Source organism: Ranitomeya imitator, chromosome 1, assembly GCF_032444005.1.
Source record: "Ranitomeya imitator isolate aRanImi1 chromosome 1, aRanImi1.pri, whole genome shotgun sequence".
Taxonomy (NCBI): domain Eukaryota; kingdom Metazoa; phylum Chordata; class Amphibia; order Anura; family Dendrobatidae; genus Ranitomeya; species Ranitomeya imitator.
Genome location: NC_091282.1, coordinates 799,558,433 through 799,574,945, shown reverse-complemented (window position 1 = coordinate 799,574,945; position 16,513 = coordinate 799,558,433). Strand labels below are relative to the sequence as shown.

Sequence of the window (16,513 nt, the reverse complement as noted above, 5' to 3'; positions counted from 1 at the left end):
GAGTCGCATCCATTAAGATCGTTTTCTAGGTTTTCCCACTTTTTGTTGTTTTTGCTGTGATAAAGGTCTAGGATACAAGTTCCCAATGATGCATAACTATAAATCGCGAGATCCGGGAGACCCAATCTGCCTGTCGGTTTAGATCTACGCAATGTTGTATATGAAATACGTGCTCGATTATGAGACCAAATAAAACGAGTGATTATTTGTTTGAGGCGGGAAAAGAAGGAAGCTGGTAGGTATAGGGGGATTGTTTGGAAAAAATATAAGAGGCGAGGCAGGAGGTCCATCTTAACTGCATTGATCCTACCCAGCCAGGACAATTGGAGCTTGTGCCATTTCTCCAAGTCTGAGTTTGTCTTCTGTAGGGTTGGCGCAAGGTTGGTTTCAAACAGTTTAGACGTTTTGCTTGTTATTTTAATACCTAAATAAGTAAGGGAATCAAAGCACCATTTAAATGGGAAGGTCTTCCTTAATTGATCCACCAAAGGAAGTTGGAGTGAAATGTTTAGGATTTCCGATTTATGGGAATTCATTTTGAAGTTACTTAGGTGGCCGAATTTATGTAGCTCCGAAATGATGTTTGGTAGACTCGTGGAGGGAGACGTAATATACGAGGGGCGATCCAAAAGTAATGATAATCAATACTAAACACAATGAATATAGTAAAAAAATAAATTTATTTTTCTACATAGTCTCCTAACAAGTCTATACATTTAGTCCATCTCTTTTCTAAACTTAGAATTCCCTTCGAAAAAAATTCTTGATCTTGACCCTCAAAAAAATCCCCAACAGAGGTTATCACGTCGCTATTTTCGTCAAATTTCTTGCCCCGGAGGTGTTCCTTGAGCCAAGGAAAGAGAAAGAAGTCACTGGGGGCTAGATCTGGTGAATAGGGGGGGGTGTTCCACCAGTTCAAAGCCCGCTTCTTGAATGGTAGCCATGGCAACAGCAGCTTTGTGAGCCGGCGCGTTATCTTGGTGAAACAACACTCCAGCCCGCAGTTTGCCGCGCCTTTTCTCCTTGATAGCCTCCCGCAATCTTCTTATTTGTTCTGCGTAGTAGGAGCCCATAATAGTGGCTCCCTTCTCCAAATAGTCCACCATAATAATTCCTTCAGCGTCCCAAAAAACGGACGCCATAACCTTCTCTGCTGAGCTTGACACTTTGAATTTCTTCGGCGTCGGTTCGTCGGCTCGTTTCCATGTCATCGATTGTTGTTTAGTTTCGGGATCAAAGTGGTGGATCCAGGTCTCGTCCATGGTCAAAAACCGTGACAAAAAATTTTCCTTGTCTGCTTGGAACTTTTCGAGATTTGCTATTGAAATGTCAACTCGTTTCTTCTTTTATTCGTCGGTTAACATTTTTGGCACCCAACGCGCGGAGACCTTTCTCATATGCAATTCTTTTGCAAGGATTCTTTGAATACTGCCATATGATATCCCTGTGACCTCAGCTACATGCCTGATAGTCACTCTTCGATCTGCCAATACAACTTCTTCAACTTTTTTCACGTTTTCTTCATTGAGGGACGTGGATGGGCGTCCTTCACAATGTTCATTTTCCGTCGATGTTCTTCCCAGCTTAAATTCCTTGGCCCAGCGTGCAACTGTGGAATATGGAGGAGAAGAGTCCCCCAATGTTTCCACCAAGTCGCTGTGTATGTCTTTGGTAGTCATTTTTTTCAAGCAGAGGTATTTGATGACAGCTCTGAGCTCGTTTTTTTCCATTTTGATGTTCACTCCTCGGCAGTTCATATTCAAATGAATGTAGCTCCCGGGAATCGTGCTCTATTTAAGTAATTTTTTTTTCCTGGACTAGTGGGTACCTAAGAGAGAAGAAAACATTTTATTTTAATTTCTGTGTGCAATAGAAATAACCGATTATCATTACTTTTCGATCGCCCCTCGTATAGCAGGATGTCATCTGCAAAAAGTGCTAGCTTGTGCTCTTCAGAACGTAGTTTTATACCATTAATTGATGGATTGTTTCTCAAGGCCACAGCTAAATGCTCCATTGTTAGGATATATAGGAGGGGAGAGAGTGGGCACCCCTGCCTTGTACCATTTCTGATCGGAAACATATCCGATAGTGTGCCGTTTACCTTGACCTGAGCACTAGGAGAAGAATACAGGGCGGAGATCCTACGCAGCATGTTTTCTTTTAAGCCAATTTCCTCTAGGGTCTGAGAAATAAATTCCCAATGGACCCGGTCAAAGGCCTTTTCAGCATCAATTGACATGATACACAGGGGGTCCCCCTCTCTGCCCGCTCTGTCAATTAGAGAGATAGTTCGAATTGTATTATCCCTCGCCTCTCGTCCTGGAACGAAGCCCACCTGGTCCTGATTTATTAGTTTTGGTAAAAGGGGACATAATCTATTGGCTAACATTTTTGCATATATTTTAATATCTAGGTTTATTAAAGAGATCGGGCGGTAATTATCGCACGTAGAGGGGTCCTTGCCCGGCTTAGGGAGAACTGTTATGTGAGCGATGAGTGCCTGTGTATGGAACGATCCCCCAAGGGAGACAAAATTGCAAGCTTTCAGAAGTATTGGACTAAGCAGTGTGTTGAATGACTTGTAAAAGCCTGCTGAGTACCCATCAGGGCCCGGGCTCTTGCCCTGTTTCAAGGCGCTAATGGTTTCAGAGAGGGATGGTTTTTAATTAATGGATGTATGATGGCATGCTTAAATGAGGATGGAAAAATACCGGAAGTGAGAGAAAGGTTGAATATTTTTGTAAGGTGAGAAGTGACAGCCGGGGAAAGGGATTGGAGCAGATGTGACAGAATGGGGTCACTGGTGCAAGTGGTTGGGCGAGAAGATGCAAGGAGCCTGATTACTTCTTCTTCTGTAACTGGTTCAAAGTCAGAGAGTGAACTGGATGCAGTGGGGGAGGGAGGACAGTGCATGGTATGAAGAGATTGGGAGATGATTTCCTGTCGAATGTGGTCAATTTTTTTCAGTGATATACATCACTGGGGAGGGCTGGGGGGTATAGATATAACTGGGGAGGGTAGGGGATATAGATATCATTGGGGAGGGGAGGGCTGTTGCTGCTCTCTTCATATGTGGAATGGGAGCCCAACGCATGCTAATTCCGTCCACAAAGTAAGTCCTCACACTGGCACTGGCCAGCGAGAGGACGTAATCCTTCAAGGCATACGCATGCAGTGTTCAGTGGTGAATGCTGCGTGACCATGCTCACAGTGCAAGTGGGGGTTTAAAGAGCCAGCATGACGTGGCTGCTGGCCCAAGCAGTGGAGTGCTTGGAAATCTGCCCAGGGGTCTCGCAGACAATGTCATCGTGGGTCGCATGGGGCCCTAGGGACAGAGGTTCCCACCCCTGCCCTATACCATTAAACAGACACGCAGTGCACACCCTCCAAATAAATAGAGACCTCAGAACTGAACCTCTTAAAAAAAAACAAGACCTAACACTCTAATAGAAACCTAGGACCTGACCCTCACAATAGAATCCCCAGACCAGAACCTCTAAATAAGTACAGATCCCAGACTCGACACCCTAAATAAATAGACCAAAGATCAGACAACCTAAGTTATTACAGACCTGAGACCAGACCTCTTTAAAAATTAATTCTGGTCCCCATAAATACAGACCCCCAGACCATGCTCCTTAAACTAAAACAGAACTCATATGTTAAGACTATCCTTCCTGACAGGCAGAGACACCAGACCAAACACCCTACACAACTGCAATCCCCAGACTAGACCCCATAATGCCCCAGACCAGACCCCCTGATCCCCCATATATCTACTATATAATTGTCTAAGGGTCACTTCCATCTGTCCTTCTGTCTGTCTGTCTTTCTGTCACTGTTATTCATTCGCTGATTGGTCTCGGAAGCTGCCTGTCATAGCTGCCGCGACCAATCAGCGACGGCCACAGTCCGGAAAAAAATAGCCACTCCTTCCTCCCCGCAGTCAGTGCCCGGCGTCCGCATACTCCCCTCCGGTCAGTGCTCACACAGGGTTAATGGCAGCGTTGACCGCTGTGTAACGCGTAACGCACTCGGTTAACGCTGCTACTAACCCTGTGTGACCACCTTTTTACTATTCATGCTGCCTATGCAGCATGAATAGTAAAAATATCTAATGTTAAAAATAATAAAAAAATAGTTACATACTCACCCTCTGGTGGCCCCCCCGGATCAGGAACCGGCCTTTTCCGCTCCGCGCGACACCCCGGTGACCGCTGCATGCATTGCGGTCTCGCGAGATGATGACGTACGGTCTCGCGAGACCGCTACGTCATCATCGTGCGAGACCACAATGCAATCTTCAGACCGGACCGCACGCCAAGCATCGAGAACCGGCCGCTTCGATCCGGAGGCTCCAGGAGGTGAGTATGTAACTATTTTTTATTTTAATTCTTTTTTTTTTAACAGGGATATGGTGCATACTATGTGACTGTGCTGTATACTATGTGACTGGCCAGTATACTACGTGGCTCTGTGCTGTATACTACGTGGCTCTGTGCTGTATACTACGTGGCTCTGTGCTGTATACTACGTGGCTCTGTGCTGTATACTACGTGGCTCTGTGCTGTATACATGGCTCTGTGAGTAGCTGGGCAATATACTACGTGGCTGGGCAATATACTACGTGAACTACGTGGCTGGGCAATATACTACGTGAACTACGTGGCTGGGCAATATACTACGTGGCTAGGCAATATACTACGTGGCTGGGCAATATACTATGTGACTGGGCAAGCTGGGCAATATACTACGTGGGCTGGGCAATATACTATGTGACTGGGCAATATACTATGTGGCTGGGCAATATACTACGTGACTGGGCAATATACTACGTGGCTGGGCAATATACTACGTGACTGGGCAATATACTACGTGGACATACATATTCTAGAATACCCGATGCGTTAGAATCGGGCCACCATCTAGTATATATATATATATGTATGTATATATATATATATATATATATATATATATATATATATATATATATGGGACTCTTAAAGGAGCCCCTCACCTGAATCACAAATAAGGGGGAATATTTGGTTTGTGTTCTGTATTATTACAGAATATTAATATTCACCAGGGATTATTCGTGTTGCTTTTTGGGCTACTGAGATTTTATACATTTCTGTAGAGGTACAGAGCACCCCGCGGCTGGCAGCAAGTGTCCAGGAGAACGCTGCCAATCACATGGTTTTTGGCCGGCAAAAGTTCTACACTGAAATAGCTAATATTACCGCCTACCCTCCTGCCAGTGTGCAGCATCTGGTAAATACCCAGCAGTGCCAACCGTGTCATATATACTGAACGACTGCAATTAACGTCGTTCTAGCTGGACGTGGCAGTATATAGAGGCGGGACCTCATGAAAGCATGGTGGTGACCACATGTAACTTTCTGCTGCACTTTTCAAGCAGCGGCAGATTTTTGTTTTATGGAGATTAATTTTCTTAAAAGTAAATGCTGGATTAAGACAAAGTGTTCCAGGAATTTAGCAGCGAAGAGAACAATCAGGATGGAGGTGTGTGAGGCGTCCATCTTTAAGGATCATCATATTGTTCAATTTTCATATCACCGAGCTTCTCTCATCACTTTCCCACTAGTGAAAAAATATTTGTCTAGTAAAATGTAAACGTGGTCGAATGTTACCAAATGAAAATGTGTAAACTAATCATGGGTAACATAATTCAACAGAGCACCAGGTCGTTGCTTTTTTAACCCATTCTCGAGGGTCAGCATGGAGCCACAGACACACATAGATCATTCCCCCTCTATAGATGGATATTGTCAGGTAATACTAAATGGAAGCTCTTTTGTAGATTGCTGCCTGTCCAAATTGGCAGTCAGTCTTCACATATTGAAGCTTATACTTTCTTTTGCTTAGTTTGTCGCCTTCGAGAACGACCACTGCTGACAGCAGAATGGCAGGCTTCTCCCCCCTCCTTATATACAGACGGCAGTCTTCTCCCCCTCCTTATATACAGATGCCGGATTTCTCCCACCTCCTTATATACAGCCAGCAGGCTTCTCCCCCCTCACTATATACAGACGTCAGGCTTCTCCCCCCTCCTTATATACAGACTAGATGGTGGCCCGATTCTAACGCATCGGGTACTCTAGATTCTAGAATATGCATGTCCACGTAGTATATTGCCCAGCCACGTAGTATATTGCCCAGTCACGTAGTATATTGCCCAGCCACGTAGTATATTGCCCAGCCACGTAGTATATTGCCCAGACACATAGTATATTGCCCAGTCACATAGTATATTGCCCAGCCACGTAGTATATTGCACAGCCCACGTAGTATATTGCCCAGCCACGTTGTATATTGCCCAACCACATAGTATATTGCCCAGTCACGTAGTATATTGCCCAGTCACGTAGTATATTGCCCAACCACATAGTATATTGCCCAGTCACGTAGTATATTGCCCAGTCACGTAGTATATTGCCCAGCCACGTAGTATATTGACGTCATGGCAGGTCCTTCTCCCATACCATCCTTGGCACCGGAACCTGCCGCTTGCATGGAGCGGTCACCGGAGCATCGCGAAAGGTGATTATATAATGTTTTAAAATTATTTTTAACATTAGATTAGATTAGCGGCGGTAACGGAGTGAGTTACCCACGGTATACTGCGGTTCGTTACCGCTGGCATTAACCCTGTGTGAGCGGTGACTGCGGGGAGTATGGAGCGGGCGCCGGACGCTGACTGCAGGGGAGGGACTAATCGTACTGTGGCCGTCGCTGATTGGTTGCGGCAGCCATGACAGGCAGCTGGCGAGACCAATCAGCGACTTGGATTCCATGACAGACAGAGGCTGCGACCAATGAATATCCGTGACAGACAGAAGGACAGACAGAAAGACGGAGGTGACCCTTAGACATTTATATAGTACATGGCGGACTTCTCCCACCTCCTTATATACAGCCAGCAGGCATCCACCCCCCCTCCCCCTATATACAGATAGCAGTCTTCTCCCCCCTCACTATACACAAATGGCAGGCTTCTCCCACCTCCTTATATACAGATGGCAGTCTTCTCCCCCCTCCTTATATACAGATGGCAGTCTTCTCCCCCCTCCTTATATACAGACGGCAGTCTTCTCCCCCCTCCTTATATACAGATGGCGGACTTCTCCCATCTCCTTATATACAGATGGCAGTCTTCTCCCCCCTCCTTATATACAGATGGCAGTCTTCTCCCCCCTCCTTATATACAGACGGCAGTCTTCTCCCCCCTCCTTATATACAGATGGCGGACTTCTCCCACCTCCTTATATACAGATGGCAGTCTTCTCCCCCCTCCTTATATACAGATGGCAGTCTTCTCCCCCCTCCTTATATACAGACGGCAGTCTTCTCCCCCCTCCTTATATACAGATGGCGGACTTCTCCCACCTCCTTATATACAGCCAACAGGCATCCACTCTTTTTATACATGAAGCGATGGCCGGGGGACCACCACAGTGCAGGAAGACTACTGTACACAAGATGAGGTGCAAACAAAGGGTAGATTTATTGGAAGGCAAGGAATGAAGTGGATGAGGAAGATGCAAACGGGTGTGCAATGGCAAAAGAAAATTTACAAGAGTTATATTCTTTAGCTTGTCTGTAAAATAGCACGGTGCTCCAATCTGTTACAGACTCAATATACGTCACGCAAGTAAATGCAAACAATAAACAAAGAATGATGCTACTCTACGTATAACCTCCCTGGCCTTTACTAAGCAGGCCTCACAGCTGCCGTGTTCTGACTATTGAAGCCTACACTAGGCCCTGACATGTGCACAAAACAGGAACAAACTCACGGTGATGTTGGGGACTCAGATTCAGTCAATAGTCTAGTACGGTGGTGCGCACGGCTTTCTGTCAGCTCCGTAAAACATGGTCTTCTCCTTGCTTCTGGGTCCTGGAGGTGCTCCTGGAAACTATAAATCCCTTTCTTGGTATCTTCGTGGCTCCTCAAACTAACACAGGACAGCCACCCTCGCTGCACACAGAAAAGTCAGTCAAATCTCACAAGTCCACTCTGATACAGGCTGGGGGTCCTCTCTTGCAGCTATATCAGGACACAGTTCTCTCTTGCAGCTATCAGCACAAAATTCTCTCTGCAGCAGCCTCAGCTCACATAGCTGTTCAGGCTCCGCCCCTGCCATCTGCACAGTCCAGATCATTCACACAGTCTATTGCAGAGGAGGAGCAGAACATTCCATCCTGCCAGACAAGGGGGTGCAGTCTCTTAAAGTAACAGCGTGTTCCTTACTGTCCATAACAGCACCACCCTCCTACATACAGATGGCAGTCTTCTCCCCCCTCACTATACACAAACGGCAGGCTTCTCTCACCTCCTTTTATACAGATGGCAGGCATCCACCCCCTTATATACAGACAGCAGACTTCTTCCCCGTCCTTACATACAGACGGCAAGCTTCTCCTCCTTATATACAGATGGCAGGCTTCTCTCCGTCCTTATATACAGACGGCAGACTTCTCCCCCCTCCTTATTTACAGACAGCAGGCTTCTCCTCCTCCTTATATACAGATGGCAGGCTTCTCTCCTTCCTTATGTACAGATGGCAGTCTTCTCTCCCTCATCTCTTGTAAGTCGTCTGACTTATGAATGATGAGAACATGAAGTAAAATGGCCACTTTTGCGCATCTAAAATGTGTCTGACTTTATTGTATGAAGTCAACTTCCTGAATGAAAAGATCATGACACAAAGTGGTGCGGCCTAGCTAACCTTTCATAATGGCTGACTTCGCTGTATAAAGACAGACTCCAGTGTGGCGAAAGCATGAAGTAAATCGTAGCTTTAACTTTTCTTAAAAATGGCTGACTTCCCTGTGCAAAATCAGCTTTATGATCAGAAGATAATGTAAAATGGCAGCCTCAGTTTATCTTACAAACAGCCGTTTCGCTATATACAGCCTGACTCCTGTATGACGAGAACATGATATAAAATGGCCGCCTCAACCAATATAACAAAATGGCCACTGTAGTCTGTAGTGTGAACTGTTACCCCTATCAATTGCTTACGCTGTGTGCCAATGTTTCCAGCTGGCATATTCTCACACGCTTCAGTCTTCCCATCACATTCTCCTATTTAATTAAACCTGGTTTTACTGAAATAGATTACATCAATTAATTTTATTTTGAAAGATTCAAAATGTAACACTCTAAAAACAAGTATAGAAAAACGGGCAAAATCCCAATTTAAATAAAGAATAAAAAAATAAAAATGCAGTAACAGAAAGTGTGTGTTAATTTTTTAATATCCATTGTGTAATTATCACAAACTATAAGAAATGACTAAAAATAAATAAAATAAAAAAATAAATTACAAAAATATATATTTTTTTATGGTTAGAAACATCTTTCACGGAAAGAATATTTGTGCCGGACTGAAAAGCGTCATCATCACCTGTATGTTCCTCACTCCTTACAGAAGATTTGCTCAGCTTCGCTTTATAATTTATTATTTTTGAAACCTTTCCATTAAGCAGAGGGCTGGGTGTCTGCTCACGGGTTCAGAAATGTAATTTAATTTTCCATCCTGCACCAAAACACCTGTCTAATTAATATGTCACTGCACTAAAGCCTCCCCCCATGGAAACAAAATAAAGGCCCAATTCACTTGATTGAAAGTTATATAAAACCTTTTTTTCTAAAGTTTTTTACTTTATTTTCCTCTTAAAGTACATTTCATCACTGATACTTGATACTGCAATACTACAGGAATTCAAGGGAGAACGTTATTTTCACTTTACACTGAAGTTCAACCAAAAGTTGGGGCATAACAGGAAACCAAAGATGGCAGTTATAGGGGCCTTTAGTAGGCCACGATAATCCATTGGCTCCCCGTGACAGTGTTTTAGGGGGCCTATGGGAGGGAGTCTTAGTTTCTAAGGCTGCTCATACATCCGCCACAACCACAAGCCATAAATTTATGATGCGTGGATTTAATCGTGTTAAAAAACACAACTCATCATTTCTTCGTGTGTTTTTACCACAGTTTTTCCCCATCAGAAATCAAGGTTTCGGGAAATTCAGATGGTTTTCTTTTTTCCCCTCAAAGGGTTTTGTCAACGTTTCCTGCAGTGTTTTGTTACCATTTTTCTTGCATTTTTTTTTCCTTTTTTCATCTGCTTTTGGAAGTTTTTTTTGCCATCCATTAGGCATCTTTTGGGATTTTTTTTAGCCTTTCTGCTGACTTATATTGTAAAGTATAATGGCCTGTTCATTTTAAAGAGACTTAACAGCCTGAATGTATGAAAAGCAACTTGGTTTTATACATGCTCAAAAAATGCCAGGAAAAAAGTCATATGAACACAGCCTAAGAATTGAATTGCACCTAGCACCTACAAGAGTATTTATCAATAAAGTACTAAAATATCTAAAAATATAATAGTCTCACTTTAAAATACAATAAAAATGGAATTTTAAAATATAATAGCTCATTTTTAAGCATTAATAAGGGATGAGACTAAAAAATCAGTACCCACTTGAATCATAAAAAATAGGGCAAAAGGGATATTGTTGGGGTGGAAGCTTCCCCTATATGCTAGTGTAGCCCTCTGTTGAGATAGTAGGATAAGAGAAATGCCAACTAGACTGAATACATATATGCTAGCCACCTTAGGGAGAGACCCAAGTTGGGCTAAATGTAGCGGGACGAAAGAGACCGAAAAGCCCTCTACTTAAAGGAAATACATAGTGGATGCTTTCCTGAAACGGAAAGTACTTGCAAGCAGCATAATACAAAGAATATTCTTTGTATTATGCTGCTTGCAAGTACTTTCCGTTTCAGGAAAGCATCCACTATGAACTAGACTGAACACATTTTTGGTTCTCAAAAGTGCTTCCAATGTACTACAAGAATATAACTACTATAATACTGCCCCCTATGTACAAGAATATAACTACTATAATACTGCCCCTATGCACACGAATATGACTACTATAATACTGTCCTCTATGTGCAAGAATATAACTACTATAATACTGCCCCTATGTACAAGAATATAACTACTATAATACTGCCCCCTATGTACAAGAATATAACTATTATATCACTGCCCCTATGTACACTAATATGACTACTATAATACTGTCCTCTATGTACAAGAATATAACTACTATAATACTGCCCACTATGTACAAGAATATTCCCACTATAATACTGCCCCATGGACAAGAATATAACAACTATAATACTGCCCCCTATGTACAAGAACATAACTACTATAATACTGCCCTCTATGTACAAGAATATAACTACTATAATACTGCCCCTATGTACAAGAATATAACTATTATAATACTGCCCTATTTGTACAAGAATATAACTACTATAATACTGTCCTCTGTGTACAAGAATACAACTACTATAATACTGCCCCTATGTACAAGAATATAACTACTATAATACTGCTCCCTATGTACAAGAATATAACTACTATAATACTGCCCCATGTACAAGAATATAACTACTATAATAGTGCCCCATGTACAAGAATATAACTACTATAATACTGCCCTCTATGTACAAGAATATAACTACTATAATACAGCCCTCTATGTACAAGAATATAACTACTACTATAATACTGCTCCTATGTACAAGAATATAACTACTATAATACTGCCCTATATGTACAAGAATATAACTACTATAATACTGCTCCTATGTACAAGAATATAGCTACTATAATACTGTTCCTATGTACAAGAATATAACTACTATAATACTGCCACCTATGTACAAGAATATAACTACTATAATACTGCTCCCTATGTACAAGAATATATCTACTATAATACTGCCCTATATGTACAAGAATATACAGTTATATGAAAAAGTTTGGGCACCCCCATTAATCTTAAGTGTAATGTTTTATAAAAATTGTTTTTTTTTGCAACAGCTATTTCAGTTTCATATATCTAATAACTGTTGTACACAGTAATGTTTCTGCCTTGAAATGAGGTTTATTGTACTAACAGAAAATGTGCAATCTGCATTCAAACAAAATTTGACAGGTGCATAAGTATGGGCACCCCACCAGAAAAGTGACATTAATATTTAGTAGATCCTCCTTTTGCAAAAATAACAGCTTCTAGTCGCTTCCTGTAGCTTTTAACCCCTTCATGACCCAGCCTATTTTGACCTTAAAGACCTTGCCGTTTTTTGCAATTCTGACCAGTGTCCCTTTATGAGGTAATAACTCAGGAATGCTTCAACGGATCCTAGCGGTTCTGAGATTGTTTTTTCGTGACATATTGGGCTTCATGTTAGTGGTAAATTTAGGTCAATAAATTGTGCGTTTATTTGTGATAAAAACGGAAATTTGGCGAAAATTTTGAAAATTTCGCAATTTTCACATTTTTTATTTTTATTCTGTTAAACTAGAGAGTTATGTGACACAAAATAGTTAATAAATAACATTTCCCACATGTATACTTTACATCAGCACAATTTTGGAAACAAAATTTTTTTTTGCTAGGAAGTTATAAGGGTTAAAATTTGACCAGCGATTTCTCATTTTTACAACGAAATTTACAAAACCATTTTTTTTGGGACCATCTCACATTTGAAGTCAGTTTGAGGGGTCTATATGGCTGAAAATACCCAAAAGTGACACCATTCTAAAAACTGCACTCCTCAAGGTACTCAAAACCACATTCAAGAAGTTTATTAACCCTTCAGGTACTTCACAGCAGCAGAAGAAACATGGAAGGAAAAAATTAACATTTCACTTTTTAGTCACAAAAATTATCTTTTAGCAACAATTTTTTTATTTTCCCAATGGTAAAAGGAGAAACTGAACCACGAAAGTTGTTGTCCAATTTGTCCTGAGTACGCTGATACCTCATATGTGGGGGTAAACCACTGTTTGGGCGCACTGCAGGGCTTGGAAGGGAAGGAGCGCCATTTGATTTTTTGAATAAAAAATTGGCTCCACTCTTTAGCGGACACCATGTCACATTTGGAGAGCCCCCGTGTGCCTAAAAATTGGAGCTCCCCCACAAGTGACCCCATTTTGGAAACTAGACGCCCCAAGGAACTTATCTAGATGCATAGTGAGCACTTTGAACCCCCAGGTGCTTCACAAATTGATCCGTAAAAATGAAAAAGTACTTTTTTTTCACAAAAAAATTATTTTAGCCTCAATTTTTTCATTTTCACATGGGTAACAGGATAAAATGGATCCTAAAATTTGTTGGGCAATTTCTCCTGAGTACGCTGATACCTCATATGTAGGGGTAAACCACTGTTTAGGCACATGGTAAGGCTCGGAAGGGAAGGAGCGCCATTTGACTTTTTAAATGAAAAATTATCTCCATCGTTAGCGGACACCATGTCGCGTTTGGAGAGACCCTGTGTGCCTAAACATTGGCGCTCCCCCACAAGTGACCCCATTTTGGAAACTAGACCCCCCAAGGAACTTATCTAGATGCCTAATGAGCACTTTAAACCCTCAGGTGCTTCACAAATTGATCTGTAAAAATGAAAAAGTACTTTTTTTTCACACAAAAAATTCTTTTCGCCTCAATTTTTTCATTTTCACAAGGGCAATAGGATAAAATGGATCATAAAATTTGTTGGGCAATTTCTCCCGAGTACGCCGATACCTCATATGTGGGGGTAAACCACTGTTTGGGCACACGGCAGGGCTCGGAAGGGAAGGCGTGCCATTTGACTTTTTGAATGGAAAATTAGCTCCAATTGTTAGCGGACACCATGTCGCGTTTGGAAATATTCTTTATTTTTTTATTGTCCCTACCTATGGGGGTGACAAGGGGGGGGGGGGTCATTTATTATTTTTTTATTTTTATCACTGAGATAGATTATATCTCAGTGATCAAAATGCACTTTGGAACGAATCTGCCGGCCGGCAGATTCGGCGGGCGCACTGCGCATGCGCCCGCCATTTTGGAAGATGGCGGCGCCTGGGGAGAAGACGGACGGACCCCAGCAGGATCGGTAAGTATGATGGGGTGGGGGGGGGAGTACAGGGGGGGATCGGAGCATGGGGGGGTGAATCGGAGCGCGGGAGGGGTGGAACGGAGCACGGGGAGAGTGGAACGGAGCACGGGGGGTGGAACGGAGCACGGGGGTGGAACGGAGCACGGGGGGGTGGATCGGAGTGCAGGGGGGGTGATTGGAGCACGGGGGGGTGATTGGAGCACGGGGTGAGCGGACAAGAGCACGGGGGGAGCGGAGCACAGGGCGGAGGGGAGCGGGGCTGTGTACCGAGCAGATCGGAGGGCTGGGGGGGCGATCGGTGGGGTGGGGTGGGTGCACATTAGTATTTCCAGCCATGGCCGATGATATTGCAGCATCGGCCATGGCTTGATTGTAATATTTCACCCGTTATAATAGGTGAAATATTACTAATCGCTCTGATTGGCAGTTTCACTTTCAACAGCCAATCAGAGCGATCGTAGCCATGGGGGGGTGAAGCCACCCCCCCTGGGCTAAACTACCACTCCCCCTGTCCCTGCAGATCGGGTGAAATGGGAGTTAACCCTTTCACCCGATCTGCAGGGACGCGATCTTTCCATGACGCCACATAGGCGTCATGGGTCGGATTGGCACCGACTTTCATGACGCCTACGTGGCATCATGGGTCGGGAAGGGGTTAATGAGTTCCTGGATCCTGGATGAAGGTATTGTTGACCATTCCTCTTTACAAAACAATTCCAGTTCAGTTAAGTTTGATGGTCGCCGAGCATGGACAGCCCTCTTCAATTGATCCCACAGATGTTCAATGATATTCAGGTCTGGGGACTGGGATGGCCATTCCAGAACAGTGTAATTGTTCCTCTGCATGAATGTCTAAGTAGATTTGAAGCGGTGTTTTGGATCATTGTCTTGCTGAAAGATCCATCTCCTGCGTAACTTCAACTTTGTCACTGATTCATGAACATTATTGTCAAGAATCTGCTGATACTGAGAGGAATCCATGCGTCCCTCAACTTTAACAAGATTCCCGATGCCGGCATTGGCCACACAGCCCCAAAGCATGATGGAACCTCCACCAAATTTTACTGTGAGTAGCAAGTGCTTTTCTTGGAATGCTGTGTTTTTTGGCTGCCATGCATAATGCCTTTTTGTATGACCAAACAACTCAATCTTGGTTTCATCAGTCCACAGGACCTTCTTCCAAAAAGAAATTGGCTTCTCCAAATGTGCTTTTTCATACCTCAGCCGACTCGGTTTGTGGAATGCTTGCAGAAACGGCTTCTTTGGCATCACTCTCCCATACAGCTTCTCCTTGTGCAAAGTGCGTTGTATAGTTGACCGATGCAGTTACACCATCTGCAGCAAGTTGATGCTGCAGCTCTCTTGAGGTGGTCTGAGGATTGTCCTTGACTGATCTCACCATTCTTCTTCTCTGCCTTTCTGATGTTTTTCTTGGCCTGCCACTTTTGGCCTTAACAAGAACTGTACCTGTGTTCTTCCATTTCCTTACTATGTTCCTCACAGTGGAAATTGACAGGTTAAATCTCTGAGACAGCTTTTTGTATCCTTCCCCTGAACAACTATGTTAAATAATCTTTGTTTTCAGACAATTAGACAATTGGTTTGAGGAGCCCATGATGCCACTCTTCAGAGGAGATTCAAACAGGAGAACAACTTGCAAGTGGCCACTTTAAGTAGCTTTTCTCATGATTGCATACACTTGGCTATGAAGTTCAAAGCTCAATGAGGTTAGAAAACAAAAAAAAGTGCTTTAGAAAGTCAGTAAAAAGTAGGTAGGAGTATTTAAAACAAGAAAATGATAAGGGTGCCCATACTTCAAATTTTGTATGAATGCAGATTGCACATTTTCTATTAGTACAATAAACCTAATTTCAAGGCAGAAACATTACTGTGTCCAACAATTATTAGATATATGAAACTGAAATAGCTGTTGCAAAAAAAACAATTTTTATAAAACATTAAGCTTAAGATTAATAGGGTCCAATAAAACAAGAAAAAAGCAGCAACACTCCACTTATTGGTGAAAAAACAACCTTAGTCCTTTATTGCATAATAAAGATCGTCCGCTTCTACGGGTCCAAGCGCATATTGCGTGAAACGGCCGTCATCCTGCTTCATTTGCCTGCATAACCTGCACTTGTTTTACCCGTAATACCATGTCCATGATCTTTATTATACAATAAAGGACTAAGGTTGTTTTTTCACCAATAAGTGGCGTGTTGCTGCTTTTTTCTTATTTTATTGGACCCTGTATGCACATTCTTCATAGCAAGCACCTCCAGCAAGGTGAAGGTTACTGGAATGAGTCCGTGATTCAGAGCTCTTTCATCCTTTATCAGTGAGTACTAAAAACGGTTTTTCTCAGTGCCATTCATATATCTTTTTACTGATTTGCATATGTTAAGATTAATAGGGGTGCCCAAACTTTTTCATATAACTGTAACTACTATAATACAGCTCCCTATGTACAAGAATACAACTACTATAATACTGCCTTCTATGTACAAGAATAT

The 16,513-nt window shown here is 42.7% G+C and overlaps 1 protein-coding gene across 1 annotated transcript in view; it reads right to left on the bottom strand.

Annotated features, from left to right (window-relative positions):
• Window positions 1-643: 643 nt before the first annotated feature.
• The window catches only part of LOC138648456 (extracellular tyrosine-protein kinase PKDCC-like), a 36,538-nt gene continuing 20,668 nt past the window's right edge, over window positions 644-16,513 (bottom strand). The window contains exon 7 of the mRNA XM_069738255.1: window positions 644-1,828. Within this exon, the coding sequence (XP_069594356.1) occupies window positions 1,818-1,828 (11 nt within the window). The 3' untranslated portion in view covers window positions 644-1,817. The remainder of the gene's footprint in view (window positions 1,829-16,513) is intronic.